General features: G+C 41.1%; 1 protein-coding gene across 4 annotated transcripts in view; it reads left to right on the top strand.

Annotated features, from left to right (window-relative positions):
* Positions 1-20525, top strand: part of FXR1 (FMR1 autosomal homolog 1) — a 70862-nt gene that overhangs the window by 44613 nt on the left and 5724 nt on the right. For 3 of the 4 annotated variants that reach the window (XM_039488423.1, XM_039488425.1, XM_039488426.1), the window contains exons 6-14: positions 595-688; positions 1878-1994; positions 2094-2264; positions 9999-10077; positions 13985-14094; positions 15314-15400; positions 17048-17255; positions 18618-18821; positions 19882-20082. In XM_039488423.1, the coding sequence (XP_039344357.1) occupies positions 595-688; positions 1878-1994; positions 2094-2264; positions 9999-10077; positions 13985-14094; positions 15314-15400; positions 17048-17255; positions 18618-18821; positions 19882-20082 (1271 nt within the window). The remainder of the gene's footprint in view (positions 1-594; positions 689-1877; positions 1995-2093; positions 2265-9998; positions 10078-13984; positions 14095-15313; positions 15401-17047; positions 17256-18617; positions 18822-19881; positions 20083-20525) is intronic. The other variant, XM_039488424.1, reaches the window with a different exon arrangement.

The raw sequence follows: 20525 nt of genomic DNA, 5'->3' as shown, positions 1-20525 counted from the left end.
AACATGGCATATTCCTTTCTCCATATATGTATCTTTTAAATTCTTGTCTTAGGTTATTTTTTGGAGAGAATACTCCTGTTGTAGTTCAAAGTTAAATGTCATTAACTGTGATACTTCAATCAAATATGAAAGTGATGTGGTTTCCAATCATCCGCTGGGACAGTTGTACCTGCCCCCTCCTTTTTCCCTCCACCAGAAGGCTTGGTGATTTTTCTGGTGGTTGGGCCACATGCTCTTTTGTGGTTGAGCTGAATGCCATGGAAGAAGAAATCTTTGGTCAAACAGGCTGCTTCCTGAGCATTCAACCCTGTACACATGAGCTGCTACTGTAGCCAGCTGCAGTATAGAGTAACAAGTAGAAAAGGAAGACTTCCAAGGAGCTGCAGACAGCTTTACCTCTTTCACATTTGCAGTGTGAAATCAGGTAGACCCCCTGACACATCTCCTTGCACTAGTCTGGAGTTTTCCAAGCTGAGAAAAATTTCTTATTATAGACTACTGCCGCATTCTCATTTTTGATTAATAGGGTTGCACAGTTCTTATTGATACGACTGTCTTCAGCTGAAGTAACCTTTACAACATTCATTTCTCTAGGTGCGCTAATGAAAATGCACATAAGGATTTTAAGAAAGCTGTAGGAGCTTGTCGAATTTTCTACCATGCTGAAACTACGCAGTTAATAATACTGGTAAGAAATCAGTTAATTTTTTGTGCAGACAGTGCATGAATATTCAAGATATTTATTACATTTTGATTGGTTACAGAATGTTGTGTGCTTCCTGCATATCTGTGTGAAATAATTTATTTGTAAGGCTATGCACGTTTCAAGCAGTTTATATGTATGTGTTCATAATATTTTAAAATACTGTATTTTGAAGTAGGCTCATTGGATTGGTGTCAGTACTGCATCAAAGACAGCCTGAGTTTGGGAGTGATCTTTAGTCTCTGATTAATGTTTCCTGCGATGCAGCTTTCTGCAGAAGTAATGTGCTTAGTCTCTTTTGAGGGTAAAAGCACTCTTGCACAAATTCCCTTTACTGGATGGAGAAGAGAGATCATAATCATAACCATAGTCGTTTAGGGAATTGGGAGCCTTAGGGAGATTTTGTAATATACAGAATGATAGGTTCAAGGTAGTTAGTCCTATCTTTTACATATTTTAAATTGTCAGTCAAAGCCAGGGAAAAGCTAGTACTCAGTCTCCAAGTATCAAAGGAAAAATGTAAAGGCAACTCTCACAAATTTGTTCAAATGCAGTGAGACTGAAATTGGGTTTGGCCTGGGGATTCCTGCATCTGCCTTCTAACATATTATTTTTCACCCACACCTGTGCAGGAGAATCCCACAAACATCACACCTGGCTTAATTAGATTTGCTGTTAAGGAATATTTTCCTCAGCAGTAATTTGTCTTTGCAGTTCTGTTTCCTTGGGACAACATTTTTTTATATAAATTTACCTGTTCAGATTCAGTTTTCCCTTCTTACTTTCTCGGATCTTCCAGTGAAGAAGTGTGTGACCTGCACATATATGGTAAAAAGATTACATAAAGTAATCTAGCAGTTTATAATAGATCCCTAGTGGGATTATCTCATTGCAACATTCACTGTATAGGTCCAATAGAAAAACTGTGGCTGTAAAGACATGGAGCCAATGGTAATGGATTTGTGGGATTTTGTTTTGGAAGCTGAATTTTTCTTGGTATGTCTTATTTTGAGACCTTGAGAAAGGCTAATATCAATAAGTGACTTTCTAAATTGGGATTTATATTTACAATTCAATTCAATTGTAAAAGTAAACAGTTTTAATTTGCCCTCTGAATGCAGATTTTCTTTATCAAAAGGGGATATTGCTTATCTTACCACTTCTCTTTTTGTAGTCTGCCAGCGAATCAACAGTGAAGAGAGTAAATATATTGAGTGACATGCATTTGCGCAGCATTCGTACCAAGCTAATGCTCATGTCAAGAAATGAAGAAGCCACAAAACACTTAGAAGTAAGCTGTCTTAGAATGGAATTGTTTAAAGTAATCATTTAACTGTGTTCAGCTTTGAGTTTCTTCTTATGGTGGACAAATTCTTTCACCTCCCCCTAGTGCACAAAACAACTTGCAGCAGCATTTCATGAGGAATTTGTTGTAAGAGAAGATTTAATGGGACTTGCAATAGGAACACATGGTAGTAACATACAGCAAGCGAGGAAAGTTCCAGGAGTAACTGCAATTGAGCTTGAGGAAGATACTGGTACTTTCAGGATCTATGGAGAGGTAAGGGGAAAAGGTTTTTTTGTTCTTCATATTTAATAGTTGGTTTACTTTGGTGGTTATTACTACTGCACAGAGATCTGAGCACAGGAACAAGAGTCGAAGACTGCTGAGTTCTAATTCCAATTCTGACACAGTTTGTGAGGCCAGTCAGCTTACCCTCTGTGTTTCCACAGATGTGAAGTGGGGATAAAAATACACACTTCACAGGGTGAGTGTTGTAGGTGGTATATTTAACTGTCTCGTATTTGTAAAGCATTTTGAAGATGAAAATTACTATAGTATCATGTAATAAATGTTTGTCACTTTAGCTGTTACCTTTTTTGTTTTGAGTGTACATAGTTTTATTTTTTACCAGTAAAGCTCCTGCTCCCCACACTTTTCTTTTGTTTTCCTTTTTCTTTTTGGGTATTGCCTATTTCATCATTTTGGAACTCCAGTCTTTGTTTTTCGCTCACTAGCATCTTGAATGACAACCAAGTTAGAGATTTGTAATTCTGTTTAGACTTCTTCATTCTGGCCATGGAGTTTTTGTAATGTGATTGAAAGCTCCAGAAGTAAAGCTGATATTTAAAAGAGGATATAATATGCACAGTATGTGCTCCAGTCTATTAAAGGAGAACAGTTCACATATCAAAATGTTATTTACAGATCACTAGTCATTCGTTGCTAACTAATCTAAAGGTTCCGCAGCAGTGTCTTATGTTGTTTCTCATTTGAGGCCTGATGTTGACCTTTTGTGACTCTAACTGTGGAACTTTAACATTCAGGTAAAGTCATTTTCTGTATTTAATAATAATAAAAGCTGGAAAAGACCCCTTATATAGTCTAGTACCACTGGTGTAACACACTACACTCTGTTGGGGAACATATGAGTTATAAAAAGGCTCTTAGGCAAAAGGCCAACAAGCAGCATGGAGTGGAGGGGAGAGAAATTACTCTTGGTTGCAATACTACTTATTGTATACAGGTAATACTTGCTCAGGACCAAATACTTATTGCAAGGTATTATTCTTGTTAAATGACTATATTACCTGCCATTCTTCAGACTAGCATGTTTCTCTCCAAACTGCCATGTCCTCTCTACATAGTAAAGATACTGGAGTGTATAAATATAGGTGTGCTCATATAGTTCTATAAAGGGATTAAATATTAACAGGTTGAGAGCCCTGATCGTTGACTGTGGTTGAGGAGCACTTGATGCAGGTCAGGAGGGGAGTGTACAAATGTGGCTTTAAAGCTATTTTTGTGCCCTTGTGATCCTGGGGCTGCTTTAATTAGTCCTTTTCCCCTAAATCAGCATTCATCTCTGAGCCAGAGCATAGAGCCACTTTTTGGGCGGGCTGTAGTAGTAGTTGAAGTCTCTTGTGTTCCCTTATATAGGACTTTTGTCTTTTGGATTCTCACAGTCTATAGACTCTGTGTCTACCACCCACTCCCGGGCCAAATTCCACCAGTCTGCCTCCAAATCCTCCCTCAAATGAGCACTGTGCAGAGAATTTGTCTCCCAAGTAACATCTTTGTAACCTGCCCTTTTTTCCACCTGCACTAAAGCAGGACCTCTGATGTACAAACCTTGTGAGCATGCACATATGGAAAAGGATTTTAACCATGTCAGTTCAGGTGTGTGCATGTAACTTGACTACAAATAATATAAAAATAAATTCACACATTATTTCTGAACTTAGTTTATTTTCAATATTGATATATCTAAAACCACAATGATTTTTTTTAGCTTGTATCCAGGTCTCCTGTTCCACATTAAAAGAAAAATTTAATATCCTGTATTATAGGAGGAGTGGTAGCCACCGCTATATTTAGGCTGCCTAACATTTTACTTTATTGCGGTGGGTAGAATGTCTTCAGTCTAGCAAAAGGCCTTTTCTTTGTCCTATAAAATTCTGTTCAGCTTTTACTGAGATATAAACTACTAAAAATTGTTTCCCTTTTCTCACTTATGTACCTTAGGAAAATGTTGGCAGCAAACTAATATAATAACTGAGCATGAAAATTCTAAATTCAGGCCACTGCCTAAGTAACAGCAGCAGATGCTGTAATGAGAATACCTGGGAACTGCTGAGGCAGTTGTATTGAGGGAGGAACTTCCCCCCAAACCCAGCTCAGACTTCCTGCATCCCATACCTCCTGTCAGAGTTCCCTCCCCACTCTGAACTCTGGGGTACAGATGTGGAGACCCACATGAAAGACCCCCCTAAGCTTGTATTCCACCAGCTTAGGTTAAAAACTTCTCCAAGGCACAAATTCCTTTCCTTGTTCTTGGACGGTATTTCTGCCACCACCAAGTGATTTAAACAAACATTGGGGGGGCGCACTTGAAGCCCTGTCTCCCTCCAAAATATCCCCCCAAGCCTCTTCACCCTTTCCGGGAGGGGGGTGGGGAGGAGAGACGCTTGAGAATAATATACCAACCGATAGGTTAACAAAGTGAGCACAGACCAAATCCCTGTTTTCTAGAACACTGAAAATCAATCAGATTCTTAAAAGAAGAACTTTATTTAAAAAAAAAAAAGAGTAAAAGAATCAGACCTGCAAAATCAGAATGGAAGATAACTTTACAGGGTAAATAAAAAGATTTAAAGCACAGAGGATTTCCCTCTAGGCTCAACTTCAGAGTTATAAAAACAGGAATAAACCTCCCTCTTTAGCATAGAGAAAATTCACAAGCTAAAACAAAAGAGAATATAACGCATTTCCTTGCTATTACTTACAATTTCTATAATTTTTAGATGTATCAGTTAAAGATCTTTTTAGGAGCTGGGTTGCCTGCTTTGTCTCTCTCTCTTTGTCCCGAGAGAGAACCAACAATGAGATCAAAAACAAAACCTTCGCCCCTCCCCTGATTTGAAAGTATCTTCTTTCCCCATTGGTCCTTCTGGTCAGGTGCCAACTAGGTTAATTGAACTGATTAACCCCTTACAGGTAAGTGATTCTGTAGCTCTGGCCAGGAGGGATTTAGGTTACTGCATACATAAAGGTTGTTACCCTTCCCTTTATATTTATGACACCACCTCTTGAGGCATCATAGAGCAGGAGCTCCCAAAACGCCCAAGGGTGGTACGAGAAAGAAGGAGAGCCAGGCTGTGCTCCCTCTGTCTTTAACAGGGTTACTGGTCTAATGGATGAAGAGGAAGCTGTAGACATGATATATCTTGACTTCAGTAAGGCTTGATTGAGTCTCACATAACATTCTCATAAGCACACTGGGGAAATGTGACCTAGATGAGATTATTGCAAGATGGCTCCATAACTAGTTGAAAGACCATACTCAAAGAGTAGTTATCAATGGTTTGCTCTGCAACTGGAAGGATTTATCTAGTGAGGGCCTGCAGGGGTCTGTCCTGGATCCAGTACTATTTGGTATTTTCAGCAATGACTTGGATAATGGAATAGAGAGTGCAGATGATACCAAGCTAGGAGGGATTGCGAGCACTTTGGAGGACAGGATTAGAATTCAAAATGATCTTTCCAAACTGGAGAGTTAGTCTGAAATCAGGAAGATGAAATTCAATAAAGACAATTACTTAACTTAGGAAGGAAAAATCAAATGCACAGCTACAAAATGGGGACTAACTGTCTAGATAGTAGTAATGCTGAAAAGGATCTTGGGGTTATAGTGGGTCACAAATTGAATATGAATCACCAATGTGAAGCAGTTGCGAGATAGGCTAATGTTCTGGGTATATTAACAGAACGGACATATATAAGAAACAGGAAGTAATTGTCCCTCTCTGCTTGACACAAATGAGGCCTCAGCTGGAGGACTGTGTCCAATTCTGGGTGCCACACTCTAGGAAGGATGTGGATAAATTGTAGAGAGTCCAGAGGAGAGCAACAAAAACACTAAAAGGTTTAGAAAACGTGATCTGTGAGGAAAGGTTAAAAACACTGGGCATTTTTAGTCTGGAGAAAGTAAGACTGAGGGGGGAACCTGATACATCTTCAAATATTTTAAGGGCTATTATAAAGCAGATGGTGATCAGGTGTTCTCCATGTCCACTGAAGGTAGGACAAGAAGCAGTCAACTTCATCTGCAGCACTGGAGATTAGGTTAGATATTAGGAAAAACTTTCTAACGATAAGAATACTTAAGCATTGGAATAGGCTTCCAAGGAAGTTTGTGGAATCCCTGTCATTGGAGATTTTGTCTAACGTGGTCTTAAAATACTTGTCAGGGATGGTCTAGGATTATGTAGTCCTGCCTCAGTGCAGAGTGCTGTACTAGATGACCTCTTGAGGTTCCTAACAGCCCTATGTTTCTATGATAATCCCTACCACATGGCCCCACTGTGCCCACTCCCCCATTCTGTGGGGGCACCGGCGAAGGTATAAGCCCCCCAACACCAGGTGGGAGAGAGCCTGTCTAGACTTACCCCGACCACTCCTCAGACCCATAGTCACTGTGTCCAATCATTTCCTCCTTTGGAAGCCTTCTTTCTTACTGCCAGTTTATGGAAATAGTTCTGTAGCTCAAGTGGTGTCCATCTTATGCTGAACGTTCAGGGTTTGAAACCCTGCCGATAAATGCATAATGGAGGATTATTACAGTTGCACAGAACAGAATTGGCTTTTACTCTTTAAACAAAAGAACTCCTAGGAAATTACATTTAAAAAAAAAAAAGTGTTAGTTATTTAGGTTGCCAAGTCAAGTACTGGAAAGTTATAAAATTACAGGTTTTTCCTGGCCCATGCATGGTCGTGGACATCCTTCTCATCCCTTGAAGACCTGGACTTAGCAGATGATCACATGCCCAACACCATATACAAGAAAAAACAACTTGACTCAACTCATTCAGCCAGCAAATTGGACTGAAGATCAGCCGCAATAAGATAGATATCATGACCTTTAATATTGCCTCACCATCACCAGTATAGATAGAGTATTATGTTCTCACCAATGTAGAAACAGTCACATGCTTGGCAGCACCATCAGCTAGGATGGTGGAACAAGCTAAGACATTCAGAACAAAAACCATAAAGCCAGGAACACCTTCAGGAGCTTAAATACAGTCTGGAAATCATTGAAACACAACACCAACACCAAACTCAAAATTTATCAGAGCTGCGTACTTTCAATATTACTTTATAGTGCAGAATGCTGGGGAATGAGAAAGTGTGACATGTCCAAACTGTCTTCATACCACACAACCTGCTTCAGAAAAATCCTCTGAGTTTGGTCATGTATCCACACGTGCAAGATCCCATCCCTCCTTAAGATCTCCTAGGACCTAGTAGAATTGATGAGCCCACCTTCTGAACCCCTTGCAACTGCAACTTGCTCTCTGATGCACCTCTCTATGAAGGTAACATTTCTAGTGGCCATTTTCTTGGCCAGAGGGGTGAGAGAGTTAACCCCTAGCATCAGACTCTCCCTACACTGTTTTCCATAGGGATAAGGTTCATCTTCACCCTCACCCAAAACTTCTCACTAAGGTAGTCTGATTTACTGATCACTCTCATTAGAGTGTGTATGGTAACACCCATTGTTTCATGTTCTCTGTGTGTGTGTGTGTATGTATGTGTGTGTGTGTGTGTGTGTGTGTGTGTGTGTATATATATATATATATATATATATATATATATATATATATATATTCCGGTGTATTTTCCACTGCATGCATCTGATGAAGTGGGCTGTAGCCCACGAAAGCTTATGCTCAGATAAATTTGTTAGTCTCTAAGGTGCCACAAATACTCCTGTTGTTTTTGCAGATACAGACTAACACGGCTGCTACTCTGAAATCTGATTTTTATGTTAACCAGGCAGTCTATTTCCAACTTTCTTTCCAAAACTTCACGCTCATAGAGATGAGGAGAGACTGCATTTGTTGGATGCCAGAAGGGATCTAGTTTTCTATCTGGAGCATACTAAGTCCTTTAGGTCTTCTATTCAGTTGTTTGTTGTGATTACAAACAGAACTAAGGGCAGTCCAGTGACTACTCAGATGATTTCATCTGGGATCTCTTCATGGATTCATTTATGCTACTGGTTGGCTAATCTAACCCCACCAGTTAGGATATTGGTGCATTCTACTACAGCACAGGCAACATCAACAGCTTTCTTGGTGCAAGTACCTATAATGGACATTTGTAAAGCAGTGACTTGTTATCTGCCTACACATTTGCTTTGTATTATGCCATTTCCTGTTAGTCCAGGGACAATCCCAGTTTCAGATGGGATTGTCACGGAGTCCCCGGGTGATGCTTCCCACAAAGCCAGTCAGGACTTTGGGGAGTCTCCTCTCCCTTGGAGCAGACTGTCTTCAGGGCAAGAAGCTTACATGGCTTTACCTTCCTGGGTCTGTCCTTGGAGCATTCAGCATATGCCCCTCCGTGCACTTCCCACAGCATGTCCACCCAGGTGGGGTCCTGGGGAAGTCAGAGGGTCCTGCACACACCCCCACTTCGCAGTCAGATGTAACTTTCAGCCAGCCAGTAAAACAGAGGTTTATTAGATGATTGGAACACAATCTAAAACAGAGCTTTTAGGTACAGAGAACAGGACCCCTCGGCCGGGTCCATTTTGGGGCCCAGCGAGCCAGACAACCCCATCTGCCCTCACTTCCCATCCCCAGGCAGCTCCAAACTGACCCCCTCCGGCCCCTCCTTCTCTGCTGAGTTCCTTTCCCGGGCCAGGAGGTCACCTGATCTCTTTGTTCTCCCACACCTTTAGCATCCCCTTACAGGGGGGAAAGGCCCTGATCATTAGTTGCCAGGAGACAGCGTGTCGTCCAGAACTGAGGCACCCACAAAGTATTCAGAGGAAACATTAAGAACAGTCCCACTTCGTCGCAGGGATGTCTTACAGTTACCTCCATGTTTGTCTCCTTGTGAGTTACCTACAATGGGATGGACATGTGCAAGCACTGAAGAACAAAAAACAGTACCTACCATTCAGTAACTGTTGTTCTTTGAGTTGTGTTGAATATGTCCATTCCATGACCCATCCGTCTGCTCCCTTGTTATCGGAGTCTGTTCGGTACAAAGGAACTGAGGGGAGTTGGGAATGGCTCTGCCCTCTTCTACCTGCACACGGTGGTGCAAAGTGACAGGGTGCTTGGACCACCCCAACGGGTATCACTGAGGGGAAAAAAATTATCTGACAATTGTGCACAAGATGAAATGGACACATGCAACACCTCAAAGAACAACAATTAGAGAAGGGTAGGTAACCATGTTTTCTTTATCTCTCTTTTCTGTTAGTCTTTAATGTGCCACCGGACACCCTGTTTTTTTTTTGTGGATTCAGATTAACACGGCTACCCCCGATATTTGTTTTTTCTTTGTGGTGTTGGTTATATAGATATTTCTATACAAGCATATCGGTTCAGAAATTGTGTGTGCCATTTTGGGGATAAAAGAATATATATCCTTCCGAATTGATGGTCTCTCTAAAATTCAATGAGCTGTTGCAAGATAACATAAAGGGGGTATTTTTGACAATTGGTTTTAATTGTGGTAAATTGCAGAATATAAAAACCTTGTTTTAAATAGTGTGAAAACATTGGTTTTTTGTTTTTTTTTACTATTTATGCCACTCTCTTGCTACTGTTTTGTTCCTGAACTTTTTAAACTCGGTTATTTCTCTAACATTTAGTTCAAAACTAGATTAATTTAATCTCATTCCTGCTGTTGTCTGGAGGTTTTCCAGCTGTTGTAACAGGGCTTTATTTTTAATATATTGCATTCAAAATAAACTTCTGTTGTGTTCATTTCTAGAGTGCTGATGCAGTAAAAAAAGCTAGAAGTTACTTGGAATTTGTGGAAGATTTTATTCAGGTTCCCAGAAATCTTGTTGGTATGTAATACTGCTAAAAGTTTAAAACACTTGAAAATTTGAGGAAAGAGAGTCTGTTCAGTATGACTATGCATAGAAGACTTAGATGCCAGTATTTGACAGTTTTCTCCCTTCACTCAGAAACTAAAACCTTTTAAATAACAATAGGTATAATAGGAATGTTGAAAATATGTGTTGCATATGTGGATATCTTGTTGTCAATTCTATCTTGTAATTAATTTAAAAAATATTAAATAGCATGCTTAGATATTATGGTTGCATTTTGAAATTCATAACAGATTCAGACTTCTGCAGTCATATGCTTTTAAATTCCCTGCTTGTGTAAAGTTTAAAATGATAAATGGGGGTGGGGAGAAGGGAACCTAAAAAATCCTCTTTAAAAATGAATGTTGAAAATGATTTCCTTTGAACCCTAAGAATGGCATGGTGATTCAACTAAGATACCATTGTCTAATGCTTGGTCCTAGTTGATTGGTTATGCCTTTTGCATGGTGTGCTGCAGTATACACAAGCAACAGTATGATAGTCACATCCTTTCATGTATGCTAATCATTCTTGAGGTATCATGTGTCCTTTTAATTTAGTTTTTTAATCTGGGGGCAGAAATACTTCTTTTATGGATGAAATTCCGAAAACTGTAAAAATGTATGCTTCAGCTGGTTCCTTAAGTACCCTTACACAATCTCAGAGCTGCTCACAATTATCTTTGAGAACTCCTGGAGGACAGGAAAGGTCTCAGAAGACTGGAGAAGGGCAAACATAGGTGGTGCTATCTTTAAAAAGGGGAACAAGGAGGACCTGGGGAATGATAGACCAGTCAGCCTAACTTCAATACCTGGAAAGATACAGGAGCAAATTATTAAACCATGAGTTTGTAAGCACCTGGAGGATGATAAACTTATAAGTAGGGCCGAGCCAGAAATTGCCAGTTTTTTTGGGAGTCCCTGATCAGAGGGTGGGCAAGGCACATGGGGTTACACACACCCAGATTTCTGCCTGAAGACACCTGACTCATCTCCAGGGCAGAGGCTGGAGCAGAGATGACACATGGGTGGAGCGCAGGTCACAGCCCTAACTAGATTTCTGACCACAAGGGGTGACAGGGCCAAGCTGTGGCTCCCCGCCCTTGGGAGGGGGAGAGGCTTGCAGGGAGGCACTGACTGATGGGCTGGCACTGCATCCTGCGTCTGCACCAGCCACCATGACAGGGATTGCGACACTGCCCCCAACCTCAAATGTGAGGCCACAGGTACTCCCTTCAGCACACCCCCCCCAATATCCCCTCCCAGTACACCCCCCCCTCCAGTATCCCCCAAATACTCCCGCCAGTAACCCCCCCCCCCATACCTCCTCCTAGTATACGCACACCTCTTGAGCATCCCCCACTTTGTTTCAGTAAACAGATTGGGCTAGTTTTTAAGTGACTTTGGGCTATTAATGCAGTAGAAATCTGGCAACCCATCTGACTCATCCCCAGGGTGCAGGGCAGAAGCTGGGGACTGGTTGCTGTTGAGACTCACTGCCAGCTTCTCCCCTCCTCACACAGGCTTATGCTAAGCAAAACGTCTGAGGAGCTTCCCCTGGGCAGGCAGGGCACTTGGCAGCGTGGCACTGGGCTTCTTCACCATGCTGCAGAACTGACGATGCTTGCACCTGCTCTGGGCAGTGTCCACAGCACCTCTCCCCCATTCACCTCCCCTGCATACAGCTGGCTCCTGCCCCCTCCCCTCAGCACACAGCTGGCTCTAGCCCTCAGTATTACAATACAATATTTTTTTCATTAATGTAATGCATATTCTGAATTTCCAAAATATACAGCTTTGAAAATCTGAAATTACTCTTGTTTTCATTGCTGGAAAACACTGGCCCTAGTTATAAGGAATAGTCAGCATGAATTTGTCAAGAACAGATCTTGCCCAACCAACTTAATTTCCTTCTTTGATAGGATTGCTCACCTAGTAGATGGGGGAAAGCAGTAGATGTGATATGCCTGGATTTTAGTAAGGTTTTTGACACAATTCCACGTGATTCTTATAAGCAAATTAGGGAAATGTGATTGAAATTACTATAAGATGGATGCATAACTAGGTGAAAGACCATACTCAGTGAGTATTGATCAATGGTTTGCTGTCAGATTGGGAGGGCGTATCTAGTGGGGTCTCTCAGGGGTCAGTCCTGGGTCTAGTACCATTCAGTATTTTCATTAATGACTTGGATAATGGAGTAGAGAGTATGCTTAAAAAATTTCAGATGACACCAAGCTGGAAGGACTTGAAGGCACTTTGGAGGACAAGTTTAAAATTCAAAATGACCTTGACAAATTGGAGAATTGGTTTAAATTCAACAAGATGAAATTCAGTAAAGACAGGTGCAAAGTACTTCACTTAAGAAGGAAAAATCAAATGCACAACTGCAAAATGGAGAATAACTGTCTAGTGGTAAAGGGATCTGGGTGTTCTAGTGGATTACAGACTGAATGAGTCAACAATATGATGCAGCTGCAAAAAAGGCTAATATTCTGGGTGTATTAACAGGATGTTGTATGTAAAACATAGGAAGTAGTTGTACTGCTCTACTCAGAACTTGTGAGGCCCCAGTTGGAGCACTGTGTCCAATTCTAAGCACCACAATTTAAGAAAGATATGGACAAACTGAAAAGATTCCAGAGGAGAGCAACAAAAATGATAAGTTTTGAAAACCTGACCTATCAGGAAAGGTTAAAAAAACTGGGCATGTTTAGTCTTGAGAAACGAAGACTTACGGAGGACCTGATAACAGTCTTCAACTATGTTAAGGGCTGTTACAAAGAGAATCAATTGTTCTGCATGTGCAATGAAGATAGGACAAGAAGTAATGGTCTTAATCTGCAGCAAGGGGAGATGTATGTTAGATATTAGGAAAAACGTTTTAACTATAAGGTAGTTAAGCCTTGAAATAGGTTTCCAAGGGTGGTCATGGAGTGCCCATCTTTGGAAACTTTTAAAAACAAGTTGGACAAACACCTGTTAGGGATGGTCTAAGTTTACTTGGTTCTGCCTCAGTGCAGGGGAGTGGGCTTGATGACTTCTCAAGGTCCCTTCCAGCCCTAAATTTCTGTGGTTCTATGATTAGGATAATTCCTGTCTCTTAAGCTGTTAAAAAATAAAGGTTGGTTCCCACTTCCTCTTCAAGATAAAACACAGATTTTCCTAAAGCTCCTTGTCCCAGTGTACTTCAGTTTTATATTTCCTCTGATAAAAGACATCTCTTCAAGCAGAGTGCTTCTAACATCATATTTTGTCATGGGTTCGGTACTAGGAGAGGAGTGCGATCTACTGAATCATCAGTTCCAGCTACTGAAAATATCCCCAATTTTGGAAGTCAGTTATAAAAGAATTACTACTCTATGTCCCATCACTGTTTATCTCATGAGATTTGACAAGATCACTGTCAAATCTCATGAGGTGGTATGACTGTAGGTCTGAAAGATCTCTGTTTCAGAAGGACTTACTTAAATTCTGGGTTGGCTCCATTATATAGGAATCTCATGTTTCCTGGTTCCGGTTCAGATACATTGAAATAAAGCAAGAAGAGCACGTAAAATTATAGTGCCATTGAATCCTAGCCCTGATTCAGCCTCACAGTTGAACCTAATCTGAATCCAGCAGCCACTATCCATGACAAATATCTGATTTGTACACTGCATTGATTCTCCCACTGGTACCTTGTGTTGTCATTTGCACCTATGTAAAGTAGGTGAAAAATGTGACATAAAGTCCAAGGTAGTGGATAATTGGGCTCATAAAGTACGACTTTTATTTGATTACTATTACTGTTTTAGAATTTGTAACTTGGAAATGACAAGGAAACTATGTTAAAGAAAACTTTGAAGCATTGGTTCAAAAATAGCTATTTTCCTCCCCTCAAGGAAAAGTTATTGGAAAAAATGGAAAAGTGATTCAGGAGATTGTAGACAAGTCTGGAGTCGTCCGGGTGAGAATTGAAGGGGACAATGAAAACAAACTGCCCAGAGAAGATGTAAGTTATTTAATCTTTCCTTCAACTATTAAACTTGTATTTTTGAAAACTACATTAATGAAATTTGTTAACAAATGGTTTTGGAAGGAGCAAAGGCAATACTGTTTACTATCTGTTTAATATTAACAAAGTATTCGTAGAAAGTTGACAAGTAGGGGAAAAGGTGAGGTACTGGATCAGCCAGTGGGTTAGTTTGGGATCTCCATTTCATTTATAGCCCAGGTTGTTAGGCAACCAAACAGCCATTAGATACTATGAGACATTATTTTGGTCTCAATCAGTTGCTGGTCAACTGGTATCCATATCACAAAAACTACTAGAATTGATCCTAGATGGGAGGGACTCTTCTTGGCATTCCCAGGAGAAAGGCCAAAGCACTGGCTCTGGAGACTGAATTACCTTAAGGATGATCCTTGTAGGTTTTGGTTGAGGCACATTTGTGGGTCAGAGTGTAGAGGAAGATAACAGCGTAGCTGCCAGTGCTGTACCTATTCTGTGGATGTACAGAGGACTTCACTCACCAGGGCTGTCAAACCAGCACCTTTCACCAGAAATAAATTTACATTTAAACTTCAGCAACTCAGGAAAGTTGATTAAATAATCATATATTTCTCAATAACACATTCTTTGATGTGCATTATCATTTCTCCCACAAATACCTGATCTCCTGCACAACTGTAATGTCACTCTTTATTCATGATAATATTATATATATAATGAAAACCTAGAGTTAGAACTTTGATCCCTTTAAGGTTCATGTGTGCTGAAAAGCTGGTTTAATTAGCTAGTGAAGGATTCTCCCTTTTGGGGGGAATTTGGAATGGCATAAAATCACCACAGCTACTCCTGTGCTGGCAACTAGAGCAGTGAGCATGGCTGGAAGGTGGTATGGCCTGACCATCCCCATGCCCCAGCAGTCTGCAGCTGCTGAAATGGCTTCTTGGGGCCATAGGCAGCCAAGCATAAATTAAACCAATCCTGAAGCTTCTCTAACTTACAGTAGCCCCAAGGTTCAGAGAAGTGCAGAAATGGCTGTCACTGTTGCCTCCTTCCCCGACTGTATCTAATGTATGGTGGATACAGCCCAAGGTCCAGGCTACATTGTTATGAGTGGTGTTTGTCATTTATTCACATTACTTAGGCAGATAATTTGTTCCTTTTGTGGTTTTGATAATGTGTTTCTCTTTTTGAGAATGATTATAGAGTTTTGTTTCTACAGGGAATGGTCCCATTCGTATTTGTTGGCACTAAAGAAAACATTGGAAATGTCCAAGTTCTTTTAGAATACCATATTGCCTATCTGAAGGTACGTTTTTATCTGAATTTTGGAAATGCTTATTAGAGGAAATCATCAATTTATACTTAATTCTTGAGTAACACCTTTACTTCAGTGGGTGTAGCAGAAGTTCAGTTCCTTTCAAGATTAGCCCTAAGGTTGGATGTATGGCTTCAACTTTGTTCCCTTGCACATATAATTTAAGGCCAACATAATGCATGTGATCACAGGTTATCTAAAATACAAATAAGGTTAATAAGGCTGCAGGAGAACACTGTTGTGTATATTGGATAAAAAGTGTGTGATCTCAAAATTCATCATATTGTCTTGCAGACATGCAGGGAAGCAGAGATAATGTGTTTTAACCTACATTTTTTGCGTGTCCTAACTTAACAGTCCAATCTTAATGTTTTAACATATCTTCTCCTTTGAGTGATTCTACATGTATGTAATTCCATATTATGTGTGTGTATGCCCAGTGCGCTCAAATTGGAGACTGCAAGCTAGCATTACTCATCAGAGCAGCACATGTGCTTCCTTGTGCTGTGGACCAAGGGTATAAAAGGGGGCAGAGTCATCCTCATCCCTTCTCGGTTGCTCCTCAGTGTATGTGGCTACTAATTGGAGCTCCCCATAGTATCTGGCTCATGGGCTCTAGAGCCCTTACTTGTTTGCAAAGACAGCGTTCTTAGTAGTGAGAACATCAGTTAGGTGGCTTCTGCACAGATGATCTGTAACTGGATATCATTCTGCATCAGAGCTTGTTACAATCTGGCCAACGTCACACCTGCAGAGAGCATTCTGGCTCATTTCACCAGAGGTGAGGCTATCTCTGCAGCATTTTTAAACATCATCCCAGTCATGGACCTGTGGCTGACCTGCATATGGACTTCGATTCACACTTTCACAAGACACTGTGCCATTACAACATCTTCTAGAGTTGATGCAGACTTTGGGAAGTTTGTTCTTCAGCTCATGTTCAAATATGCTCTCAGTTCTCACCACCTAAGGAGTACTGCTCTGGAATCACCTAAAATGGAATATATTTGTGCACAGTCACTGGATAGAGAAGAAACTGTTACTTAACTGTACGACTGTTTTTCTTCAAGATGTGTTGTGCATATATATATATTCCACAACCCACATTCCTTTCCTGCTACATCAGAGTCTGAAGACATCAGGATTCCTGTTAGAACTGAAGTAGGGGTCAAGGTGGCCCCACCCTTTATATTTCCAATCCATGGCTTGAGCAGGTGCAACACACATGTGTCACTCTGACAGATAATGCTAGCTAAAAGTCTCTAACTCTAGGTTTGTGCATGCCCAGTGTACTGATGTGGAATATATATATGCGCAACATATCTTGAAGAACAACAGTTATGGTTCAGGTAACTTGTTTTTGCATGTGATGTGCTGACTCCAGCTTAACTAAGCACAAAGCATAAATAAGGAACTAAGCATTAATGAAGCATAAGGAAAGTAAATACGCTGCTACATCAGGCTTTCTCTGGCCTTCAGACAACTATCAAATAGATGACAGAATATTGATTGGTAATGAAAGATCTGAAAACCTGTTAAACATACTCTGTTAAAATGACACCGAGGGTTGAATTCACTTTCTAACAACACATCATAACCAGTTTTATAGGATTATTATTTTATCTTCTCTGAATATAGGAAGTAGAACAGCTAAGGATGGAGAGGCTCCAGATTGATGAACAACTGCGTCAGATTGGTATGGGTTTCAGACCTTCTTCCACCAGAGGTCCTGAAAAGGAAAAGGGGTACACTACTGATGAGAGTACTCTCTCCTCAGTACAAGGGTCCAGGTCATATAGTGGAAGAGGGAGAGGTCGCAGAGGCCCCAATTATACGTCTGGTTATGGTGAGTGTTTTTAAATTACAGAACAGGTATGGAAACTTCTGCCTAGGAAAATGATGCTGTGGTTTATTTTTTAATATATATTTCATTATTAGATATGTTACTTACAGCTAATGGTGCGAGTCTGTCACAGAGGTCACGGAAGTCATGAATTCCATGACTTTCCAGGACCTCTGTGACTTGTAAAGCGGCTGGTGTGACTGGGCCGGGGGCCACCTGATCTGCTTGGGTGGCCCCCGGGTCAGCCACGCCGGCCGCTGCTGGGGCAGTCTCGGGCCATCGCACCTCTCCCTCCCCCCTCCCCCCCCCGCAGCAGCAGGAGTTTGGGTGTGGGAGGGGTCTCAGGGCTGAGGCAGGGGGTTGGGATGCAGGAGTGGGTGAGGGCTCTGGGCGGTGCTTACCCTGGGGGGAGGGGGCTCCCCAGAAGCAGCCAGTATGTCCAGCTCCTAGGCGGAGGCACAGCCAGGCGGCTCTGCACACTACCTCCACCCGCAGGTGCCGTCCCTGCAGCTCTCATTGGCTGTGGTTCCCGTCCAATGGGAGCTGTGGAGCGGGTGCTCAGGGTGGGGGCAGCACGCGGAGTGTCGTGTCGCCATTTTGTACTCTTGGTGAATTGTGTATTAAACTGGAATGGGTGTTGTACAGTTGGCAGTATCTTGATGTAGTACATAACAAACTCTTTTATCTCCGGGAGTTCAATTTTCAAGGTGTTGTACCTTCATACGAGAATCACAAGTGGCCAAAATATTTTCATTCCTGATTACTTCAGTGTCTGAGTGCTTAAAAAGGCAGGAGTTGTATTTTTAATCCAGTAAAAAATTATGGAGAGTTTGTTACCCAGAAGTATCAGATTGAGATTTATGACTATAACTTAACATAGTAGTTAAATTGTTCAAACCAGCATTACAGTAGTTGCATGACTGAGTAGTTGCTTAGCAACTCTTTAAGGTGGTAAAGTTGTCCCTTGGAATTTTTAGAGAAGTTGCCTAGAAACTGGATCATATAGCCCGTGTGTGTGTGTGTGTGTGTGTGTGTGTGTGTATGTGTGTATAGATGGAATTAATCCCTCAGTGCTTGTGTGTCCATGTACAGAAAGACAAAATAATGTACATTATGCATGAATTGCACTTGTAAATCATTACAATTGCATAATAAATCGTTGACCACTTTTCTCATATTATTCCAAAACAAAACTAAGAGTCTTCTAGAGAGTAGGTAAATATCAGTTAAAACCTAAAAACCATATTTTGATATCAGATACACGTGAATCCCTGTGGTCAGTGGGATTCCTGTGTGCATCTGAAGCTAGAATATGGCCACAAATTTCATGTCCATCTCTTTGTTTTTCTTTTTATACTGTTAAAGGTACAAACTCTGAGCTGTCTAATCCTTCTGAAACGGAATCTGAGAGAAAAGATGAACTGAGCGATTGGTCACTGGCAGGAGAAGATGACCGGGAGAGCCGACATCAGCGGGACAGCAGAAGACGTTCTGGAGGAAGAGGGCGTAGTGTTTCTGGGGGTCGTGGACGTGGTGGACCACGTGGTGGGAAGTCATCCATTAGCTCTGGTAGCGTGTTGAAATATATTTTAGGTTTAATTTTTATTTTAGACAACTGGCTGTATTTTCTCTTCTTAAATTAAGTAAATCACTATTTTAAAATGTGTATATTTTTTTGAAATATTGCAGCTTTTTTAAAAATAGCAGGCTGTATATTGCAAGCCAACTATCAAAATTTAGATATTTACAGTTGGATCATGTCAGTCATGTACAGTCATGTCAGGATTTGCATGTTTTATACACCATGTTGTGAAAAAGTTTAAGGGCTTTGCTTTTCATCCCATCTCTCCCTAACTCCCAGTCCTCACTCTTCACCAGCCTACACAGATAATTAGACTTGGAAGAATTTTATTTTTATTTTTTTCCTCATTTTTACTATTAATGATTTTTATTTTTAACTATATGTATTTATTTTTACAGTCCCTAGAAATTAAGGGGGGGTAGGTATAGGGGTAAGGTTAGGTCAGTGCTGACAGCGTGGCTGCAGGGGGCTCTCAGCACTAACACCAGACCTGCAAGGGGCTCCCTGCATGGCCAAAAGGCCCAAGACACCAGGGCACAATGTGTAGGGGAGGTTGCAGTCCTGGCCCAGTGGAGCAGAGACCCTCTGCCAGGATTGCCAGGAGGAGGACAAGCCCCTGGCTGCAGGGCACTGCTGAACAGTTCCTGCCCCTGCTCACTCCTGTCTAGTGAGCAAGTGAGCAGGGCTGTGACATTGGAAGCCCCCATATGTATGTATCTGCTAACTAGGTGTAGAGGGCTGTTCAGCAAATAAATGGATTAAAAACTAATCTTCTAAAAGTTTCTTTTAAATATTACACTGAGGGTCTCTTGATAATATGCTGATGTGTTCTCCTGTGCTGTGGTTCCCTAGAATACACCCTGTTGGATTATCGGAACTAGTGAGAATGCCCAGAGTAACTAGCATATAACCATAACTTTTACGTACGGCAATGTACTGCATGATTTTATACATTTTTTGTATTTTAAAATGTATAATGAAGTCAATATGACCGACTATTTGTAACTGAAGTTTGTCTTAGATGGACCTTTTCCATATGATATTTAGTGCTTAAAGATCCGGACAGCAACCCTTACAGCTTACTTGATAACACAGAGTCAGACCAGACTGTGGACACTGATGCCAGTGAATCTCATCACAGTACTAACCGTCGTAGGCGGTCACGCAGGCGAAGGACTGATGAAGATGCTGTTCTGATGGATGGAATGACGGAATCTGACACTGCTTCTGTTAATGAGAATGGCTTAGGTATGTTATCAGTTGGGAAACAGAACCACAGAATGAGTTATCTCACAAAATATTATTCTGAATCGGCTGTGTAAGTGTTTTGGGTTAAAAAAATAATTATTAATGTATTATCTAACCTTTTCTCTTTTGGTGAAAAGTCTTCCACATGCATGGAAGTACCATGAGGTTTCCTTCTCTTACTGGTCTCTACTGCTATCCTATACCATGTCCATAATACTTCTGGCTAAGAGAGACTTTGTGGGTCTGCTTTGGTTCCTGTCAGTACTGCTGTTTTAATTAGTGCCTTCTGAGGCTGATTAGAGAAACAAGGTGCTCGTGGTTCTCCTTGGGCCAGAATCCTACTTCCTTAACCCTTGGCAGCTCAATTTAGGAAAGCACTTAAACACCTGTTTGTCCCCATTCAGCCTATGCTTAAGTGCTTTCCCTGAATAAGCCCCATTCAC

The sequence above is a fragment of the Mauremys reevesii genome, linkage group 9, assembly GCF_016161935.1.
Source record: "Mauremys reevesii isolate NIE-2019 linkage group 9, ASM1616193v1, whole genome shotgun sequence".
Classification (NCBI taxonomy): Eukaryota; Metazoa; Chordata; order Testudines; family Geoemydidae; genus Mauremys; species Mauremys reevesii.
The sequence above is the reverse complement of the archived record's forward strand: the minus strand, read 5'-3'. Positions and strand labels throughout refer to the sequence as shown.